Genomic DNA, 23,650 nt, shown 5'->3' with positions numbered 1-23,650 from the left:
AAGCAGGCCTCCTGCTGAGCAGAGAGCCCAATGCGGGGCTTGATCCCAGGACCCCGGGGCCACGACCTGAGCTGAATGGCAGAGGCTTTAACCCACTGAGCCACCCAGGCGTCCCTAATAATGTCTTTAATCAAGTGTCTTCCTAGGTCATTATACCCTAGAAACCTGGACATGTCCTCTATTTCGTAAAAAACAGAAACCATATATTCAGATCTACACAATTCCTATTCCTAATCTGGATCTGCATAACTTCCTCTAATCTTCAGCAAATTGATTCACATAACTTTTTAGATGCTTCATAGTCTTCTAACTTTTTTAGTAAAAAAAAAAATTTGGAAATTCACTTACTAAAAAAAGCACTAAGTTTACAGGCTCTAACACTATACTACTTATAAAAGTCTTAACAAAAATGTAGAAAATATGGTAGCTAAAAAACATGTAAGTATTTATCAACACAGATACTTACAATACATACTTTCTTGTTCAGAAAGACTTTGAGTCCTTAAGCAGTGGGATATTTTGAGTACATCAGAAAACAATGTGGAAATCACATCACACAGAATTAGTTGTTTTAATAGTACTCATAAAAATGAAATAATACCAGTCATGACAAAATCATAGTGGAAAATTTAAATGAAATTATTTTTGAATACGAACAGATTTAGATTTACTACATAAAACAGATCTTTTCGAAAATAGATGTTTTCGGTATAAGGTGTTATATGAATCACAAGAATGTACCTTTAGTACATCATTAAGTTTCTGTTTTTAAGATTTTTTTTTAAGTAATCTCTACACCCAACTTGGGGCTTGAACGTACAACCCTGAGATCAAAAGTCACATGCTCCACAGACAGAACCAGCTAAGGAGCCCCAAGTAAACCACTAAGTTTTAAATAAACATATTTATGTGCCACATACTCTATTAACTTAGTACCACAAAGAATAATTAAACTTGGGTTCTATTTTCTCATTCTTTCACCACTCTGAAACACCTTAGATAGGATTCCTGTTATTCCTCATCTATAAAATGGATAAAGAAAAACTTGTGTTTAAAAACAGTAGGCACCTGGGTGGCTCAGTTGGTGTCTGTCTTTGGTTTAGGTCATGATCCCAGGGTCCTGAAAAGAAGCCCTACATCAGGCTCCCAACTCAGCGGGGAGCCTCCTTCTCCCTCTCCTCCCTACTCATGCTCTCTGTCACTATTTCTGTCTCTCTCTAATAAAATCTTTAAAAACAAATAAAAACAGTAAAGTTCCTAAACATTTCCTATAGTACATGGGAAAAAGTTAAAACTTAAAAGTGTATAAATTGTGATTATCAAGTAAGAAAATTTATTCCTCTTTTTACTAAAAGAATCTCACATGACATTTCAAGAGAATTATAATCAACATTAATTAATTACCTGAATAATCAAATATATTTTAATGACTGGATTTTTCCACCCACCTCTGAAAATGGTGACTATACAGCTGTGTTGGAATACCAAGAATACGATCATATATAGCTGTAACTTCTCTCAGGTTACCCTGTTCATTTTCCCAGTTTATATACATTTCCCACAGTCTGTCAGATCGGAAATCTGTTCCTGCAGCTAGAACAGCGTGCTCGAAAGTTCTGAAAAATTAAGTCACCTCTAAGTTATCTTTCCAAAATAAAATCACTTCTAAAATATTTCTGTACCTTATAATAATACAAATATCAAATCATTAAGTTGTACAACTAAAACTAATATGTCAGTTAATTTTTTAAAAATTAAAAAATAAATAAAACATTTCAAAATTTCAGAAGATCATGCTAAATTCAAAATTACATTTAACTGCTTTCTATACAAGTAGAGAATAAAAGGCAGAAGGAGTAACAAAAAGTGTACAACAGCTACTTTTTCAAGAGTAAGTAAACGGGAATATACATACTTTGATGTAATTTTATCTTACACAGAATTACAATGCAAAATGTACACACTGCAAACATATCAAGAGTGACAATCCAGATACTTAAATATTTGTGAAATTTGAAATGTCTGTCAAATAGATTCATCTACAGCAGAAGACAGAGACAAATTTTATCTCAATTTAAGGACTAATTTTCTGGCAAAATATAACTCTCCAAGAAGGAATCCAACTGTCTTGTAAGGTAATGAGAAGTATACATGTTTTTAAAACTTTCAAAAGTCTCTCCTGATTCTAAAATTACAGATTACTAAAACAAAACAATAACACCATGTGTTTTTAAACAACCTAACTCATTTCAATAGATTTTTATAAGCAATTTTAATCACTGGATTTGATATCCCAGTGAGATAAAACTTTTAGGTACATATTTCCAAAATATATCTTACAATCAAGAGGGATTTTTAACAGTATGAACTACACTACCTGAATTAATCTACAACTTTAATAAAATTCCAATCAAAGGTCTAACAAATTTTAAGTGGAACAGGTAAAACAAATTCTAACATTCAGCTAACATACAAAAAGGACAATGCAGAGGTCATTTTCCTGAAAGACATCAAAAGAAATTAGGAAGCTACAGTGATTTAAAGTCTGATATTGGCCAGGTAACAGAAAAATGGATCACGAAACAGTTCCAAGAAAGCAGAACAATGTACATGTGAGAATTTAGTATATGATAAAGAAGGTATTTTAAATCAACACAAAAAAGTTGGACAAAATAAAAGGTTAACCTAGGACTTAAAAAAGACACAGATGTCAGATGAATGAGTTACAAAAAAAAAAAACTATTAAAAAATTAGAAGAAAATACCAGATTTACATATTTTTTGGCAAGAAAGGCAAAAGACTCACATACGAATAAAAGATTAAAGATTGAACCACATTAAGAAAAAAATGATGAAAAGACAAGATAGACATTCTAAACGAAGTTTAAAAATGTACTAAAACTGGAGGATGTTAATATATCCATAAAGGATTAACAGGATGTGTCTATGCATGCATGCACACATGTATATGTTTGTGTCTGAGGTTTTCAAGACAGTAAAATACATGTTACTGCCCCTGCAGAAACCCAAAATGACTTAGGAAATTAAAACACCAGAAACTAACAAAAGTGGAAGGAGTTGGGAGAGTTAATCATCTTAACTATGATTAAGAAGCATTTAATGAACTAAAGACAGGATATTTACAAAAGGTTGCTTTAACGAATGATAAGAGACCTTAAACCTCCTTTCCTACCCAGCTATGGGATTTCAGCAGCTAGGTATACATTCCCCAGGCAGATCAGATGATCCTTCAATGAGGAACTGCTTGGCACAGTAGTAAAATGTAAGAATACCAACACTGGGATTCTCCCAACAAAAACCTAAGTGCCCATTTGATTACCCTACTGTGAAGCCCATCAAGACAGCTGATAATACCCTGCATACAAAATACACAGAGCTTATATTCAGTTTATTAAAATCTAATTTTTTAAAAAGATTTTATTTGAGAGAGCACATGCACCCACAAGTAGGGGAAGGGAGAACCAGGCTTCCTGCCAAGCAGAGCTCCACACAGGGCTCAATCCCAGGACCCTGGGATCATGATCTGAGCTGAAGGCAGATGCTTAACCAAATGAGCCACTGAGGTGCCCCTAAAATCTAATCTTTTATTTTTTTTGAAGATTTTATTTATTTATTTGACACAGAGAGAGAGAGAGAGAGATCACAAGTAGGCAGAGAGGCAGGTGGGGGTGGGGGGGCAGGCTCCCTGCTGAGCAGACAGCCCGATGCAGGGGCGTAACCCACTGAACCACCCAGCTGCCCCTAAAATCTCATTTTTTTTTTTTTTAAGATTTTATTTATTTATTTGACAGACAGAGATCACAAGTAGGCAGAGAGGCAGGCAGAGAGAGAAGGGAGGAAGCAGGCTCCCTGCTGAGCAGAGAGCCCGATGCGGGGGCTCAATCCCAGGACGTTGGGATCATGACCTGAGCCGAAGGCAGCGGCTTTAACCCACTGAGCCACCCAGGCGCCCCTAAAATCTCATCTTTAACATGAGCAGAAATCAGACAAGTCAGAGATGAAAACAAGTAAATAAAACACTTCAGAGAAAACAGTGCTGGAAACAGAAGATAACTTTAACACTCTTTATACTTTTTCAAAAAGAAAAAGATATAAGCCATGTAACAAAAATAGGAAGAGAAAAGGAACAATAAAAAAAAAGATTCTCAGATATTAAAAAAATGATGGCAGATATTAAAAATCCAATATAAGGGTCAAGGAAATACCTCAAAAAGCCAAAAATATCTGACATGTAAAAAGTAAAAAAAATTAAATTAAATGATTAAAACAGAAGATCCAATGTACAACTATAAAAACAATAGAGAAAACCACAGGAAGAGAATTACCAACATAAGAATATATACAGTAATGATGATTTTTTAATTTTATTATTTTTTTAAGCAAACTCTAGGCCAAGCAAACTCTGAGCCCAACATAGGGTTCAACTCATGACCCAAAGATGAAAAGCTCAATGCTATACTAAGCCAGCCATGCACCTCAATAATAACATTTCTCTGAAGAGAAAGACATGAGCACCATAAAATGAAAAGGCCCACTAAGCACAATGAATTAGAAAAAGAAAACTCACACCAAAGCATATTATAAAACTGCACTTATATCAAAGATAAAGAGAACATTTTAAAAGCTTCCATGAGGAAAAACGAGTCATACAAAGGGAATCCATAGAATTATCATACTTCTCATTAACAAAACCAAAAGCTGTAAAAGAATGGAGATGCCTTCAAAGCCCTAAGGAAAAATTACTTCCAAATCAAAACTCTATACCCCACTGGATCATCAAGTGGGTGTTTCAGATTTACAAAATCTTAATTTTTTTTTTTTTATCCCAAGCATCTTTTATCAAGAAGTTATAGGATGCACTCCTCTAAAGATAGGCATCAGCCAAGAAAAATTCAGATCTTATAAACTCTCAGAATTAGAGCTTGAAACCCAAGAAAGAGGTAAAAGCATCTCCTACATTCATGATGAGGAAATCTCAAAATAACTGCTCTTTGGCAGAAACAGAATAAAGCAACCAATCCAGACTACAGAAGAGAAAGTTGCAAGAGGGATATCCCCCAAGGGGAAGGGTAAAAAATGGAATTTGCAAATTTCCGAGTATAATTTCCTTTCACAATTTCAGATTAAGTAGAGTAACACTAGATATACACAGTTTTTAGCTTCAAAAAAATGCACATAGCATTTGTACACTGCCAGAAGTCCAGTTATTACTACTGACAACTGAAAATAGCTGTTGGAGGGGGTAGGAAATTTTAAATGTTCAAGGAAAACAAAGCAAGTGAGAAAAAGGAAGGAGTGTAAGAAGGGGTAATTAACTCCAGGAAAAATAAAAGGCTCTGAAACCTATCCATATTGGAAAAGTAAGAAATGGGAAGACAGGGTATAAGTGAACTAAAAATCTCATCTACCATACCAAAATCATAATGTAATAAAGAGAGAGAAAGAGCAGTAAAGAGTTACTATTATAAACATGTAGGATAATGTAAGAAACAGATAAAATATCTGAGGAGGGGTGGAGGGACTGCTTTTTGTTACAAGCAGTTTAACAATGACTTTTTAAACCATATGCACATACTTTGATAAAAATAAAAACCAAGAACACATTAAAAAAAATTCCTATCATCAATAAGAAAAGGACAATCCAAAAGTAAAACGAGCAAATGACATGAACAGGCAATAAGCAAATGGCTGATACAAGTATACGAAAAGATGGCAAACTGGGATGAGCAATCCAGAGATATGCAAACAAAAATAATGAGGTATCACTGGAGGTTAAAGAGAATGTGGCACAGCTATGGGAAAATATGACCACTCTTCATATACTGTGGGAGTTTAAAATTGACCACTTTTGAAAGAACATTTGATAGAAGTTTTGTGTTCTCTTTGACAAAAATTCTATTTCTAGCATGCTCGACATAAATAATGACTAATACAGACATGTTTATAGCACCACTGATTATTTCCTATAAATCAGGATTTAGTCAAATAAAATATAGTACTTCAATACCACAAAATACTTTTGCAATGCTTGAAAAATTATGATAGGGAGAGATTCCAAAATATCCTGTTACATTAAAAAAAATCAAATATGTACAATACATACATGTATACACATCCGTATACGAAAGAACACACAATTCATATATCATAGAGGGAATGGGATTGGGAACATAAGGAAGAGGGCTTGTGAAATAAGAACATTATCTATAATATTTATAATCATCTGTCAGTTTATTACATGTATCTTTTTTTAAATAGTGAAAATGAAACGTATGTTAAACATTCAGTTTAGCATTCACGAATAGTTCTACTGTCAACATCAAAATATTTGACTTATTTCTATTTTGAAGGCATCTGAGTATCAATTTTTAGCATACCCTCTTATTGTACTGTTTGTCTCAGGATCACCAGGGTCCAATGTTTCTTTTAAGAAGTTTATATAATGTATCCACAGATCAACACTAAGAGGTATTGCCTGAAGCCCCCGTCGATATACCTAAGAAGAAAACAACAAACTGTACTTCAAATATTTAATTATTTCTTAACAGAGAGGCAACACTGTGTTATCCGGTGAACCTTAGAAATACTAATTACTGGAATTTTGTTTAAATAATCTACCATTACCATTTGGGTGGAGGTTGGATAGAACATGGCAATGTTCTGATCCCCACGTGCAGAGTCTTGATCTTCAAAGCGCAGCAGTCCCTGCATTCTGACCGGGTTGTGTGGGCAGGCTTTGGGTTACAGACCATAGGGCACAGACCCATTAGAGCATCAATGACAGCGTCTGACCAAAAATGCAATAAGACGTAGCAAATGTGACTAGCAAACCAACTATATTGTTTGGAAAATGAGAAATAAATGTAAGTGAGAGAAAAGCCCTGCCCTACTTGTTAAGCTGCAGTGTAATACAGAGGCTTGCACTGCAAAGCTTGACAAACTGTAGAGGTTTAACGCACCTGCCAACAAAGAGAGAAAATATTAGCTACAAATGCCACAAGAGTGACAAATGCAAATAAAATACCCTATAAAATTGTTTGACCATAAATCGTAGGTACTGCCAGCCAAAAAAAAAAAAAAAAAAAAAAAAAGTTTTTGTTTTATTATTTGGCTTACAGTACCTAATGGAGATAATTTTATTCAGTAATGTACGCACCTCATCTGATTGTTTAATGTTGTCATGCCGCTTTTCAAGGTCTGCATACTTTTTCCAGTAACCATAGCAATATGGATAGTGTATGAAAAATTTGTCAAACGCTTTCCTGGCAGCCATCAAGTGATTCTGATGAAAATAAAACAAGGTGTTTAAAAATCCTGCAAGTTAATGTCACAAAAATATTATTTCTTCCAAATTTATTATCTCAAATAAAATAAACTCAGATTTAAAAACCACACACACACACAATCTTTTTCTTGCATATTACAGTCTTTTCCTTTGAAACAAAAGGAAGTAATTCTGTCAGATAGCAAGGTAACTTTTTATTTCAGCGATTAAATACACATTTGCACATACACACCAATTATTACAAATATTAGACTCTCTACTAATGTTGACAAATAGGTACAAATGTTATGAAAGTTATTTTAAAGCTAAAAAATGTACATATCTAATGTTATTCAACTTAATCTGGAAATTATAAAAGAGGCAAGTTTAATTACAAAACAGTAAACCTCATCTGATATTACTTGATTCATCTGTCACTTCTAATCCCATTTAAATAGTTACTAACCTCCTGTTCTACATACTGAAGCAAATATACCCAGCCTGTAAAATCCTGAGGATTGCTTTCTACAGTTTTCCAGAATTTTTCATACTCTGGAGGGAAATTTGCTTCTGTTTCTGTCACTGGAAGGTCCACAGCATTTGTTACTTCATTTTCTTCTGCAGCTGCATTCACATTAGGAGATCCATCAGGGGACTGTTCCATTTCCGTCACATTCATAATCTCAGTACTGAAATCAGCAGACTGTTCTACCACTACCTCTGAACTGTTGCCTGTGCTGCCATTACTAGAATTTCTGTACTCATCCATGTGAGAATTTTGCATATTTGTTTATGTTGTCTTCAGTTAATGATCTGTGGAAACACAAATAAAGAGGAATATCTTCCAAATGTTTATTTGGCATCATGAAAACCACCTTTTAAAAGTCCCAGCTACCTATTAAAGAAATATATTAATTTCATTCTTGATCTCTGAACAATGGAAACACTGAATCAAAGAATCCGTGTATATTAAATAATATGTGTATATTAAATCAGGGAAAATGTTGAAATTTTTCTCTAGAAAAACTGCATGAGCCATGTGGCAAGACACTTTCAGTTGCGTATCCAATATCCTCTCTTACCATCTTCCTAGTAAAACCTGTTTCTGGTCTGAGTAACAACATATCTAGCCCCATGTGGGAATCATGAGACTGAAAAGGATATCTACTACAGAGCTCTGGGAAAGATTTTGCTTTTCTGACAAAAAGGGACAGTCACAAATAGTGTAGGTTCTACCACTTTCTTATCACCTTGAATGTGAACATATCTAAAACAACCTATGACTTTAAAGCAGTCAATAAGGAATTGGCAAGGAAAAGTAAGAAATGCTGGCCCTGACGTTATCAGTTACTAATAACACATTGCCAATTTCACACTATGTGCAAAAATAAGTCCCTATTTGTTTAAACTACTAGGAATAGACAGGTTTTCTATTACTTGCAGACAAAAGTCCTAACTGATTAACCTAGTAACAGTGCATGAAAATGGTCATTTCTCCATCACCTCTCGTCAGCACTTAATATCATAAAACCTAATTTTTGTTCATTTGATTAAAAAAAAATAGTACCTCATTGTGATTTGCATTTAACTACAAGAAACCTGAATTTCTATTCTTTTCTTAAATGCCTTCACATACTTCACTCATATTTTCTATTACATTACTAATTTTTATTCTTATCTGTTTGTACAAGCTCTTTGTAAACTAAGGAAATGAGATCTTTATAATATACATTATAAAACTTTTTTTTAGTTTTTCTTACTAGTTTTTTTGTGTGTATAGAGGATATCTTGTAAACATCAAGCAGCTATGAAATCCAAATCTTAAAACATGTTCAAAACATTATTTCAAAATATAGTATGAGGCAAATTTTATCCCAAAAAAGGAGAAATTTAACATGTTAAATCAGGAGACCTTCTGAGGCTGAATGCCACTGGAAGAATTAACTATAACCAGGTAAATTTAAGGAATGTTAAAAAAAAAGAAGTGGGAATGGATGCCTGGGTGGCTTAGTTGGTTGAGCATCCAACTCTTGGTTTCGGCTGAGATCATGATCTCAGGGTCCTGGGATCAAGTCCTGCAAGGGGCTCCATGATCATGGAAGTCTGCTTGAGGATCCTCTCTCTCCCTCTCCCCCTCACCCTCCCTCCACTCATGCATATGCATGCACTCTCTCAAATAAATCGGAAAAAAAAAAAAAAGGTAGTGGGGGAGGAGAGGAGAGAGAAGAGAAAAATAAGGGAACGGGGTAGTTTGGGTGGAAACAAAAGTTAATGCCTAATGTATGTCTAGTACTATATTACATTCCTGGTAGAGAATATTTAAGTATAACAGAAAGTCCTTACCTTAGGGCTTATTAAATTCATTGGAAAGAGATCAAAAACAGGCAAAACAGAGAATTTTAAATGAAACAAAGTGAAAGTTTACAGAAATCAATTGAAAATTACAGCCATCTAGAAGGGCTTCATGAAATAAAAAACTGGGTCTTAACTTTGAAAAACTGTAAGTTTTAGGACAATAGAAAGAATAATTATCCAGAATAGAGAAAAGCCCACTTGACAGAAAAATCCTTCTTGACAGTCAATAAACAGGTAGAAATTAGAACTGATTCGAAGACAAGAGAGAAACCAGGTTTTATATCGGGGAAGAGGAAAGGTAAGCAGCAGAATAAGCAGGGTAGAGCCGAAGAATCTGAAAAGAAATGATATAAGTAAATCTACAGATCCGTGTGATGAGAAATAATACAAGAAGCAAGTCCACTTGGCACACAGTAAAAGAGAATCCAAAGTACTAGATTATGAGAAAAAATAAGTTCCCTTCCCATTAGCTTTTCCATGTCTGAGGCATTTGAGGCCCTAAAAAGGCAAAGCTTTCAATTTTTTTTTTCTCTTCTTCCCCTTCCTTTAAAGAAAAGACACATTTGAAGATTAATTTTCCATATGCAAATTAGTCATTGATTCGTGTCTTTTTATTTCAAACAGATGTCAAACAAACAAACAAAAAAATGTTGGTTGATAGAGCCTGAGTCATTTACCACCAGCCCTATTCTAATATTTAAGTGGAACATAATGGCTTCTTCTGCAATCAGCAAATTTACCACACCCCTGCATCTTCAGAGATTATCAATTACTCTACACCCTGCAATTAAAATGCTGTAAAAAGAATTAAGATCATCATCCTTACCCTTAGGGAGATCATTCTTCTGATTACTCTAAAAATCACAGAGCCAAACAAATACACTAAAGTTATATTTTTATAAATTATTCCAACATATTCTTTATAACATGGTAATTAACTAGTCCCACTTTATTCTTGACAACAACCAATAACTTCCAATCAGCAACATAACACAGCAAAGGGGCAAAAATATCAAAAGGAGACAACTGTGGTTTTAGCATAAAGACAAACAAACCAAAGAGCCCAGAAATAAACTTTCTCACATATACAGTTAAATGATTGTCAACAAGGGTACAAAATCATTCAAAGATGAAATAAAAGAACAAAGAGCCCAGAAATAAACTTTCTCACATATACAGTTAAATGACTGTCAACAAGGGTACAAAATCATTCAACAAAGAAAAGGCAATCAATTTAATAAAATGTGCTGGGAAAACTGGATATTCACATGCAAAAGAATGAAGTTGGAGCTTTACCTTATACCACATACAAAAATTAACTCAAAATGGATTAAAAGCCTGAATGTAAACCTAAAAATATAAAATTTTTAGAAGAAAACACAGAGGAAATCTTCATGATATTGTACTTGGCCATGATGTCCCAGAAATATCAAAAACAAAGGGAACAAAAGTAAAAACAGACAAACGGACTATATCAAAGTTTAAAACTTTTGTGCATCAAAGATCAACAGAATGAAAAGACAACAGAATAGGAGGAAATATTTGTAAATCTTATATCCAATTATGAATTACCATCCAGGATATATAAAGAACTACAACTCAGCAACAGCAACAAAAAACTTGATTTAAAAGTGAGCAAAGGACATCAACAGTATATCTCCAAAGATGATATACAAATAGCCAACAAGCATATGAACACATGCTCAACACCACTAATCAATAAAATGCAAATCAAATCACAATGAGGTATCACACAACACCCATTATGATAGCTACTATCAAAAAAAAAAAAAAAAAACAAACAGAAAATAACAAGTCTTGGCAAGGATGAGAAACTGGAATCCTTGTACACTGTTGGTAAGATTCTAAAATGATTCAACTGCTACAGAAAACAGTATGGAGGTTCCTGAAAAAATTAAAAATAGAACTATATATGACCGAAGAATCCCACCTGGTATAGATCCAAATTACTGAAAGCAGGGACTCAAAGAGCTGCATGCACACCCACATTCATAGCAGCACTATCCACGATAGCCAAAAGGAGGAAACAACTCAAATGTCCATTGACAGATGAATAAACAAAATGTAGTATATACACTGAAATATTGTTCACCCTTTAGGGTTTTTTTTTAATAGGGGGAAAAGAAAGAGAGAGAGGGTGTTCAAGAGTGAGCAAGAGGGAAGGGGCAGAGAGAGACTCTTGAACAGGCTCCATGCCCAGCGGGGAGCTGAAGCAGGGCTCAATCTCTCAACCCTGAGCCTGTATCAAGAGTCTGATGCTTACACAACTGAGCCATCCAGGCACGCCTATTCAGCCTTTAAAATGAAAGAAATCCTGTCATATTCTATATGGATGAACCTTGAGGACATTATGCTAAGTGAAGTAATAAGCCAGTCACAAAAAAAGACAAACACTGTATGATTCTACTTATATGAGGTATCTAGAGTAATCAAATTCATAGAAACAAAGTAGAATGCAGTTACCAGGGAATGGAGTGAGGGAGAAAAGGGAAGTTGTTTAATGCATACAGTTTCAGCTTTGTAAGATGAAAAGTTCTGGTAGTCTATATACAACCATGTGAATATATTTAACACTACTGAACTATACACTTAAAAATAGTTAAGGTAAATTTTATGTTATGTGGCTTTTATCACTTAAAAAAAAAAAAAGGTAAGCAACAGTTTAATTATAACTAAATTAGGGGGCACCTGGGTGGCTCAGTGGGTTAAGCCTCTGCCTCCGGCTCAGGTCATGATCTCAGGGTCCTGGAATCGAGCCCCGCATTGGGCTCTCTGCTAAACAGGGAGCCTGCTCCACCCCGACCCCCCGCCTCTCTGCCTACTTGTGATCTCTGTCAAATAAATAAACAAAATCTTTTTAAAAAAATTATAACTAAATTAGCAAATATAAAGTACAAAAGACTAGGAATTAGAATTTCCAAATACTTTTTTTTAAGATTTTATTTATATGAGAGAGACAGACAGAGATAGCAAAAGAGTGCACGAACAGGGAGCAGAGGGAGACGTAGGTTCCCCAATGAGCAGGGAGCCCAATAGGGAGCTCCATCCCAGAACCCTGGGATCACGACCTGAGCCGAAGGCAGATGCTTAACGAACTGAGCCAACCAGGTTCCCATCCAAATCCTTCCTTCATCATAAGATATAGTATGGTAAATATTAGAATGAACACGGGGTAAGGGGAGTGAGTCCTAGTCCTCTCCCTTAAGAGCATGTGATCCTAGTCAGACTTAAACTTTCTTCCTCACTTCTAATTAGGGACCAATAATACTTGCATAGGGCTACTGGGAACATCAGATGAGATAAAAGCATGTGGAAGTCTATAAATTCACACAAATGAAAAGTATCACTGGAAACAACGATTTCCTCAAATAGCATTTTCCAATCCTCATGTTATACTTTAAAATAACTAAGGAAAAGACAAAAGAATTCCACAACACACTTAAATTTTTTTGAAAAAGTTTTTAGAGGAGGAAAAAAGCTGTTACCTTTCTTCATAAATTAGCAGACAACAGAGTTTATCTGGAGGTCTATCTTATTTCTTGATTTTTAAATTTTACACATGTTTTGCTCTATTAGAGAAGATTAGAATTTAGCTATTACACCAAACATGCCTCTATAACTTCCCTCTCACAAATATGATCCAATTGCAATCAGTCTGGAGTTAAATCAACATTCAGGTTTAGATTAGTATGCCTATGTAAACATTTTTTTCCCCAAGCTATCATGTATACTGTAATTACATTTAATTACATTTCCTTGCTTCTACCTCTTTAAATCTTTCATTATTTTCATATGCTTGGTTTTCTTTGACAATTGACCTCAAACTCCTGGAGAGCTCTTATAAAATTCCTTCAAAAACAACCAACACTCAGGGTGCCTGGCTGGCTCAGGTGGTAAAGCATGCAACTCTTGATCTCAGGGTCATGAGTTTGAGCCCCACATGTGGCATAGTTTACTAAAATAAAAACAAACAAACAAACAAAAACAACTGACACTCATACTATCAAGTCCATTTTCCCTTTAGGAGACATCCTGTTTGAAACCATATAACCTTCTGCATCAATCCAGACTGGTTTGTCTTGTCTAAGTTTGTCTGTTCTATTTGACCCAAGGAATTCCTTTAACTCCTTTCCTGGGCTGAATTTCATTTACAACAGCCAAACTATTTTTCATTCCTGATTTATTCCCTCTTTTAGAAAATCATTTCTATAAAATTCTGAAAAAGCATATGAGGACTGAAAAAATTAAGACTTTTCAATTCTAAAATCCTCATAATTGAATGATAGATTGTCTAGGTATAAAATTCTAGAATGAAAATAATTGTTTCTTAAGAGTTTTAAAGAGGGGGCATCTGGCTGGCCCAGTTGGTGGAGCCTGAGACTCTTGGTCTCAGAGTGGTGGTGAGTTTGAGCCCTAAGTTAAGCATTCAGATTACTTAAAAATAAATAAATAAATAAATAAAAGTTTTGAAAAAAATAAAAATAAAAAAAGTTTTGAAGGAATTTTTTCATCATTTCCTAATACAGGGTGTTGTTATTTTTATTTATTTTTTTTGAAGATTTATTCATCATTTGAGAGTGCACAGGAGTGCAGAAGGGAGGGACAGGAGAGGGAAGGAGGGAGAGAGAATCCCAAGCAGACTCCACCCTGAACATGAGCCCAACACGGGGCTCAATACCACAACCCTAAGATCACAACCTCAGTTGAAACCAAGAGGTGGGCACTTAACCTACTGTGCCACCCAGGCGCCCCTAGGGTAATGCTATTGAGAAAACTCCTCTATATGAGACATGGTTTTTTTTTCTCCAAGGTAGCTAGCATTTAAATCCAGGTGTTCTGAAATTCCAAAATGATGTGCCTTAAGTCTTTTCTATTCATTCTGCTGGCATTCATTGAGAAGGCCTATTTTAATCGAAATATTTACATCATTCAATTCTTATATTTCATATTTATCATTTATGTAATAATTTTCTTCCCTCAGTTTTATCTTTGTTGAACTCACATTACTCAGTTGTTGGGACCTCCTGGACTAATCCTCTACTTTTCTTAGATTTTCCTACATTATTCCCCGTCCTCCTTGACTCAGTCTACTCTGAGATCACTTTTACTAGGTTTTTAATATATGAATCAAAATTTTAATTCCCTTTTTTTTACTCTGAATAATCCATTTTAGTCTCCTATTCTGTTTCAATGGTGTTTCAATGGTGCAGTATCTCCTGCTCTCTCTCTATAAATCACTTTGAATTTTCTTCTGTTCTAGACCTTCTTTATTAAGTATGTCACAGTAAATCTCATGTAAATATCCATTTTTGAAAAGCTATTTTTTTCTTTAATTTATTTGACAGAAAGACAGTGAGAGGGACGCCTGGGTGGCTCAGTTGGTTAAGCAGCTGCCTTCGGCTCAGGTCATGATCCCAGCGTCCTGGGATCGAGTCCCACATCGGGCTCCTTGCTCGGCGGGGAGCCTGCTTCTCCCTCTGCCTCTGCCTGCCACTCTGTCTGCCTGTGCTCACTCGCTCGCTCTCTCTAACAAATAAATAAATTTAAAAAAAAAATTAAAAAAAAAAAAAAGACAGTGAGAGAGGGATCACAACCAAGGGGAGTGTTAAGTGGGAGAAGCAGGCTTCCCATGGAGCAGTGAGCCCAATGCAGGACTTAATCTCAGGACTCCAGGATCATGACCTGAGCTGAAGTCAGAAGTTTAACTGCTGAGCCACCCAGGAGCCCCAAAACGCTATTTCTTTGGGATTATACTCTCAATTTTCAATATGTCAACATGTAGCATAAACCTCAAAATTAAGTATATTTTGACCTACCAATAACACTTGTAGAATTTTCTCTTAAAGAAATAATGAGGGGCACCTGGGTGGCTCAGTGTGTTAAGCCTCTGTCTTAGCATCAGGTCATGAATCTCAAGGCCCTGGGATTGAGCCCTGCATCGGGCTCTCTGCTCAGTGGGGAACCTGCACCCCCCGCCCCCGCTCTGCTTGCCTCTCTGTCTACTTGTGATTTCTCTCTCCCTCCTTATCAAATAAATAAATAAATAAATCTTAAAAAAAAAAAAGGAAGAATGAGGAATCTACAGGCAACCTATTAGAAGTATTAGACTAACAAAGTTGCTTGAGAAAAGAGAAATACATAAAAAAGTGACATTTCTATAATTAGAAATAGTTCTTCTTCTTTTTTTTTAATATTTTATTCATTTATTTGACAGAGACCACAAGTAGGTAGAGAGGCAGGCAGAGAGAGAGAGAGAGAGAGAGAGAGAGAGGAGGAAGCAGACTCCCCGCCGAGCAGAGAGCCTGATGTGGGGCTCGATCCCAGGACCCTGCGATCATGATCCGAGCCAAAGGCAGAGGCTTTAACCCACTGAGCCACCCAGGCATCCCAGAAATAATTCTTCTTGAAGGCCATTTTAAAGAACTAGTCATGAACAAGGGTTCATTGAAAGTGTTCACTGCAGCATTTTTCCGAAGAAAATTACTATCTATTGGTTCACTATGCAGTCCAGTCTATACCACTCCAACAAAAATACTAATTTCTCATAATGAGCTAGCTGCCACAACAAATGGTCAATCTTTATTCTCTTAGATTTCTATAAAGCCTCCATTTCCTTCTTAAAATTCTTACATCTCCAAGAAGCAAATCTATCATGATACCAACCTCTGAATACTCGTCTCATTTATGGTCTTGCCTCTTTCCCATTCTCAAAGTATTTGTTTTGTATCTCTTCTACAGCACTCCCATAGTGGCTGAAATCATTATTGGTCCTCCTCTTTCCCTTGGCCATAATGGAGAAAGTATCTCTGCTCCTAGCAAAGGTCACACCCTGAATTCATGATTTGATCATTTCTCCCACCCATCTCAAGTACAGTGGTTCATAAATTATCTTTACTCTCCCCTTATCAGTTTCTTTCAGTTCTTAAATCCAAAAGCCTTCAAGTGTAAATGTTTTTCTTCTTCTATATAATAATTCATGACGTATATATGACAACTTAGCTTAAAAACAAATGAAGGATAATCAATCAAAAGTTATGTTAAGGATTTGGATTTTGTTCTAAGGACAAAGCCAATGAAGTTGTACAAGCTTGTTATCTCTACTTCTGTAACCTCCATTTACTATTCAATTTGGTTTCTTCATAACTCTCTAAAATTTGCCAAGGTCACAATCTTCTTGATTATTAAGTCCAATTAAACATTTAATCCATCTTCCTGATGTACTATTTACAGCATCCAATAGTAATGATGACTTTCTACTTGTAAGATTCTCTTTTACAGATTTTTCTGACACATCATATTCACCTAGCTTTCCCCCTACTATTATGAAGAATTTTTTTTCTTCTCAACAGTCCTGTAAGAATTGGTAGCACCCAACATTTTGTACTCAACTCTCTTCTTTTCCCAATCAACACTCTCCTTGGGCTGAAAATGTTCTTCCCTTTGATATATTTCCTTCACTTGGCTTCTGAGTCACACCATCACCTCTTTCTACCTCATAATCACTCTTCCTCCCAAGTACTAGTCTCCTGAGGCACTCAATCTTTCTTTCAAGTTCATCTATTCCTTCTCTATCTCCATTAACTCCCAATCTCACATAGTTTTAAATACAAATACTAATTACATGCCAACTTCCAAATGCTATCTCCAGCCTTTTTTTCCAGACTCCAGATCCATATATTCAACTGCTATTTTTATCATCTACACATACAGAGCCATTTCAAATTACAAAATGTCCCTAAGTGAACTTCTGATCTTTTCCACAAAACCTGCTCTATCCACTGCCTTCCCCATATCTGCTAACAGAAAATCCCTCCTTTCCGTTGCTCAGGCCAAAAATCTTGGGAGTCATCCCTGACTTTTCTTTCTTTCACACCCAACCACTTTGTTACGGAAACTTTCGTATGTATTCAGAATTCCACATCTTATAATTATCATTCAAACCACCCACCTCTCATCTAGAATACTATTACAGTCTTCTATAACCTTACATAGGTCTCCTGCTTTGTCCTTTTTGCTGCACCCACCCTACCTCCCTGTCCCCAGTCCATTCTCAGCACAGCAGATAGTATTCTTTCTAAAACACAAATAAAATCATGCCACTCCACTGCTCTATCTCACAGAGTAAAAGTCAATGTCCTTGAAATGGCACACTGTCTTCCTCCTACCATTTATCTTTTGACCTCATCTTCTCCTACTCTTAACCCAATTCAGCCCCAGTACACTGGCATCTTGTTTTCTCTAAAACAGACCACACTCTCCAGCCTTAGAGCCTTTAAATTGGCTGTTTCCTCTACCAGAGTGATTTTCTCCCAAATGCCTTCCTTAACTCCTCCTTTATTGATATGTCACCTTCTCGGGGCATCTGACTCTTAATTTCACCTCAGGTCAAGATCTTGGAGTCCTGAGACTGAGCCTGGTGTGGGGCACTGTGCTTGGCAGGGAGTCTGCTTGAGATTCTCTCCCTTTCCAAGCCCACGACCACTCCCTTTCTCTCAAATAAATAAATCTAGGGAGGAAGGAAGGAAGGGAGGGAGGGAGAGAGAGAGGGAGAATGGGGGGGGGAGAAGGAGGGAGAGAGGAAGGGAGGTGGGTAGGTAGGTCACTTTCTCAGTAAGACCTACCTGGGCAATCCTATTTAAAATTTTAACTTGCTCCCATTCCCAGCATACATGATCCCTTTTACTGTATTTGATCCCCTTTACTGTCCTCTATTTTTTTCTTTTATCCATAATATTATACTCTAACATAATAATTTACTTATTTAGAATACCCTAACATAAGAATTAACCATCCCCTTCTTTTTATTCACAGAAGTACTGCTGTAGTTTAAGTAATCAGTATCTCCCCACTACACCAGTATTTTTCAAACTGTAGACTGCTTCAGACCAGCTTTTTCTCCTCTTTTGCAAATGAAAAATAAAATGGAAAAAATTTTATCGGACTGCTTTGCACACAGTAAGGGTATATTCTTTTGTGACATTTGCTGTGACTACACACACACACACACACTTCAATTACTGCATACTGAGCTGCATGGCACAATGAAGACACTTATTTGTGAAAGAATGAATGAATGAAAGTATATCATCATATACTCCTATGATTTCAATTACTAGCTATTTGTCATAATCCTGAGACACCATTAATTGAACAAGTATTTTGATGAATGCCATTTACCCATTTTTAAGAATAGGAAAAACAAAACTGACTAATATTAATGTCAAAGGTTATATAGTTAGTAAGGCAGAGAGAAAGGATTCAAACCCGTTCTAACACCAAAACTCTCCCCATCCTCTACCAACTTCTGCAGCCAAGAAATTCTCCTTTTGTTGAAGTTTGGTTTTGTTTTGTTTTCCAGTTCAGCTCCTTTCCACTTCAAGGCCTTAGTGCACCCAGTTTCTTCCATCTGGAATACTCTCCCACCCTCTACCCTACCCCCACTTAGAACCTTCAACCTAGCTGAAGCCTACTCATTCTTCTGCATGGGAAGTTTAAACACCACTTCCTAGAAAGTTTTCCCATACACTCCGAATTAGTTAGGTTCCCTCCATGATGCTCCACAGAATTCTTTTTCTCCACAGCACAAATCACATTTGTGGTACTCGTTTGATATCATCTTTCCAACTAGACTACAAATTTCTTGTGAGTCAAGACCAGATCTATCAAAACACAGGGATACAATATACCAGGATGCCTAGTACTACACACTCAATTCACTGAATAATAAATAAACAGTATCTGAGTCCTTAGTCCTCCCAGAATAAAAACTAATATATTACTTTCATAACCAAATGAGAGTACTGGGGCTTTAGGGGTGGTCCCTGGGTGGCTCAGATGGTGAAGTGTCTGCCTTCAGCTCAGGTCATGATACCAGGGTCCTGGGATGGAGCCCCAAATAGGGCTTCCTCCTCAGCAGAGAGCCTGCTTCTCCCTCTCTCTCTACTATTCTCCCTGCTTGCGCTCTCTCGCTCTGTCAAATAAATAAATAACATTATTAAAAAAAAAAAAAAAGTACTTGGGCTTTAGGGTCCAATAGAACTGAATTAAAGATCTGGCCCAGGGGAACCTGGGTGGTTTCATCAGTTAAGCATCTGCCTTCCGCTCAGGTGGTGATCCCAGGGTCCTGGGACTGAACCCTGTGTTAGGCTCCCTGCTCAGCGGGAGCCTGCTTCTCCCTCTCCTCCCTGCTTGTGCTCTCTCTTACTCTGTCACTATCTCTCCTCCTCTCTCAAATAAATAAATAAAATCTTAAAAAGAAAAAAAAAAAAGATCTGGCCCCGTTACTTGTTAGGGAACACTGAGCAAGATACTTAAACTTTCTAAGCCTCATTCACAAAATAATCACAAATACCTTGCCATAAGGATTAACTACCCTCTTCATTCACACTGCTATTACTACAATTTCAGTAATTATCATCTCCCCTCTTTTTTTAAGTTTATTTAAGCAATCTCCACACCTAACATGGGATGCTAACAACCCAGAGATCAAGAGCCACATGCTTTACTGACTCAGCCAGCCAGGCGTCCCTATTTTATATCGCCTCTTGAGTAATGTTTTTCAAATTTCAAACTGATTCCAATCAGCTTCTCATTTTTTTAAATGGAAAAATACAGAATTGAAAACAATATATCAGAGTTCATGCACACACTAAGGGCATGCTAAAATACACACAGAACGCAACTACTGTTTATTGGGATGCAAAATTACATGCACAACCTACTATGGGTCACAGTCAAAAAACTTGAAAAACACTGCTATACTACTGCTACAGATAAATTAATATTACTGTAATATTAAAATGAGCAGAAGAGAGGCCATGGTTTTACTCACTACTGTGTTCCTAGAACCTAAAACAGTGTCTAGTATGTAATAGCACATTAAATCTCTGTTGAAAAAGTGAGTGACAAATCTGGTCCCAACTTAGCTTTTCAAATATACTAATCCTACAGTATTCCTCCTCATTGCTTTTTACAGGGCTCAATATATTTTTCATGTCCGAACACTGGCTTACTCTATTCTCTTAGACTAACAAACTTTCCTCCTTTTCTCAACTCACAAACCAATCAATGCCCTTCTACATTTCACTTTCTTATAAAATCGTATTAGAGGCCCAAGTCCACAACCATGAAAGGAAACATGGTAAGTTATAATGTGACTATATATACACTAAAAAATACAGTTCTACATCATACATTCAACTTTTAGTTTAGTTATAGCAAACGTTAAACATTTCACTAACAATTCAGCATGCCATCTTAAAATTTAAAAGGTCTTCTGGAGGATCATTTAACCCATACTTAATTAAAAATGTGAAGTCTAATTTAATACCTTCTCTCTTAACTCTCTCTAGGCACTCAAAACCATACCATGTATTTTTCTTTTCATAAACAGAGCAACACAAAAAAATCTAAAGTCATCACTAAGGACCAAAAAATCAGTCTGAGTATTGCAAATCAACTAGCTTTCCAATCTACAAGTTACTCTGTTCCTCATCCTCAGATAAGCCAATTTCAAGACACAAGTTGTTAAGAAGAGACTACCATAACCACTTGTTTGGGAAACTATTTTCTGAGGCTAAGTAGAATGTCCACAGACTGACCTTTTTTATTTTTCCACATATTAAACACTTAATATTTTCCAGAAACTCAACCTTGTATTCATATATTTACATAAATGACTGCATCACCTCTAAGTCTTTAGGGAAAAAAAATTACCATTTGACAGGAACTACTTTCTTTCTCCTTTGACTATTTTTCACACAAAATCCTATGTTTCATGCAGATTAGTTATTAACATACCATAAAAGGTTCTGTTATTTCTCTTTATGACTTTTAAATAATCTCTAAACCCACTGTGGGGCTTGAACACTGATCAGGAGTCACGTGCTCTACTGACTGAGGCAGCCAGCCGCCCCTGTTCTTTTTAAGACACGTGTGTACTCACACCTTTTATCATTTGATTTATAAAATTCTTTTTGGGGGGCGCCTGCATGGCTCAGTCAGTTACGTGTCTGCTTTAGGCTCAGGTCAGGATCCCAGGGTGCTGGGATTGAGCCCTCCATCAGGCTTCCTGCTCAGGGGGACTCTGCTTCTCTCTCTCTCTCTCTCTGCTGCTCCCCCTGCTTGTGCTCTGTCAAATAAATACATAAACTCTAAAAAAAAAAAAAAAAAAAAAAAGTCTTTAAAAAATAAAATTCTTCTTTCTTACTCAACTATAGGTAAGCAAGTAAAAATATTACCAAATACTCTGACACTAATTAGCCATCTTTGGTCAACGCCTAATTATTCCAGAGTTCATAATCTACAAATTAGAGTTTTTTAGCACAAACCCTTTCGTTCACTTTATACCTACCAGAAGCTGAACAGTGGAAAGTTCCAACTTTTGCAACTCTAGAATGAGGTTATAAATGGGAGGGGGGAGGGGGGTACCTGACAGTTGTTTTTCTCAATCTACTTAAGCTCCCAGAGAGACCAAAACACTTAAGTTCCAATATGAGCTTCATATTTCCCTGTATAAAATTGTTTTCTTAAGGTTCAACTTTTCCAGCTGTAAAAAAGTTTAAAGTTATTTCTGAACAGACTGGATCAGTTGCCAAATAACCTCAAGTCCTTAAAACTAAGGCAATATGGACATCGAACCAAAACCAATTTAATCGGCATAAAATAATACAGTATTATAATCATCAATAACATAAAGAGCAGTACTACTTAGTGTCGGTCTTTGATTACAAAAGGTAAGCATTACTTTAAAACAGGTGTCTTTAGAAGATCCTACTAGGATCTTTAGCGTCTTTTTTTTCTGATTCTATTCTATGCTGCCAAAGCTCTGGCTGATCTTTGAGGTGCTGTGACTCGGTCCCAACAGCATGGCCTGCGTAGTCGGAACGCGGAACGCGCCACTACAGGGCGCCTACAAGCTTTTATTAACAGAATTTGAATTCTCTCAATCCTCTGACGGATACTATTGAGCCCCTTCCACTTCCAGTCGCCCCAGCACACTGGTTTCCAGCCTTTGGGGAAGCTAGGGCTTCAGACTTACCCCCAAAACGCTTCCTAAATCAAGGTGGAGGCCCGCATTTCCCCGCCCTTCATAAGGCGCACTCGTCAGAGAAACGTTTGGTCTAAGAAAAGAAACCTCACCCTGCCCCACCCAACAGGTGGGAAGGAGAAAGTAATGGACAGCTGGGAGCCGAGGCCAGGCCAGGCCTCAAACAGGGCGGGAGAGGGAGGCCGCAACCCCAGTGCGGCCTGAAACAAGGCAGGCCCCTTCCTGACCCACGAAATACCGCCCCCCCCGCTCCGCCCGGCCAATTCCAAAACGCCTGCCCCAGCTGACCTGACGACGGATGCCACTCAATGCCATGAGCCGCAGTCTGGGCCAACCAAGCCGAAGATGGCACTTCCACCGTCTCTGTCCCACAGACACCGCAGCAGCCGACACCAGCACCAGGGCCGCTTCGTCGAGAGCAGGCGCGCATGCGTCGGTGCCCTCGGAGGCGAAGGAGTCACGTGGTAACACCGCGTTCAGGCCTCGCCCTCCGCGGGATCCTGAAGGGGGTGGCGGGGGGCAGGCAGGCCCCGCCCCTTTTCCCCCGGATTGCGACTCTGCCGCCGGAAAAGATCGGGCGGCCGCTCCTGATGTTTTTCACCCCTGTGGGGACTTTCTGAACCAAAAGACAGTGTTTAGGGCCTTGTACATCCTTAATCTGAAATACAGACGGCGCTCCACACCCTCCAAAGGAAAATACTGTCTTTTGCGGCAAATCTCAGGTTTTCCCAACAATTGCCCAGGTTTTATCCCTTTACCTAAACGTGAGGAGAAATTCAGCCTTAAATCTCTGTAACTCAGGATGATAAAGACTCTGGGTCCTCTCAGTTTTCTCAAGAAGAAACATTAAAAAAAAAAAAAAAAAAAAAGGAAACAAGTTAGGGGCTTGGGGAATTGATCATTACAGAGTTATATGAAATTAACCTCCGGACAAATGAAGGC

At 37.0% G+C, this 23,650-nt stretch overlaps 1 protein-coding gene across 5 annotated transcripts in view; it reads right to left on the bottom strand.

Annotated features, from left to right (window-relative positions):
- Positions 1 to 23,150, bottom strand: part of PRPF39 (pre-mRNA processing factor 39) — a 38,740-nt gene extending 15,590 nt beyond the window's left edge. Inside the window, exons 1-7 of one of the 5 annotated variants that reach the window (XM_080808551.1) lie at positions 22,997 to 23,143; positions 7,751 to 8,097; positions 7,177 to 7,302; positions 6,911 to 6,979; positions 6,645 to 6,807; positions 6,398 to 6,516; positions 1,449 to 1,616 (exon numbers count right to left, since the gene is read on the bottom strand). In XM_080808551.1, coding sequence (XP_080664677.1) covers positions 1,449 to 1,616; positions 6,398 to 6,516; positions 6,645 to 6,731 — 374 coding nt within the window. In that variant the 5' untranslated portion in view covers positions 6,732 to 6,807; positions 6,911 to 6,979; positions 7,177 to 7,302; positions 7,751 to 8,097; positions 22,997 to 23,143. Of the gene's footprint in view, positions 1 to 1,448; positions 1,617 to 6,397; positions 6,517 to 6,644; positions 6,980 to 7,176; positions 7,303 to 7,750; positions 8,098 to 22,699; positions 22,829 to 22,996 lie in introns of those variants that run through there. The other 4 variants (XM_080808552.1, XM_080808553.1, XM_080808549.1 and 1 more) reach the window with 4 other exon arrangements.
- Positions 23,151 to 23,650: the final 500 nt, after the last annotated feature.

This window comes from Martes martes, assembly GCF_963455335.1.
Source record: "Martes martes genome assembly, chromosome: 7".
Classification (NCBI taxonomy): domain Eukaryota; kingdom Metazoa; phylum Chordata; class Mammalia; order Carnivora; family Mustelidae; genus Martes; species Martes martes.
This window is presented reverse-complemented; position numbering and strand designations above follow the sequence as displayed.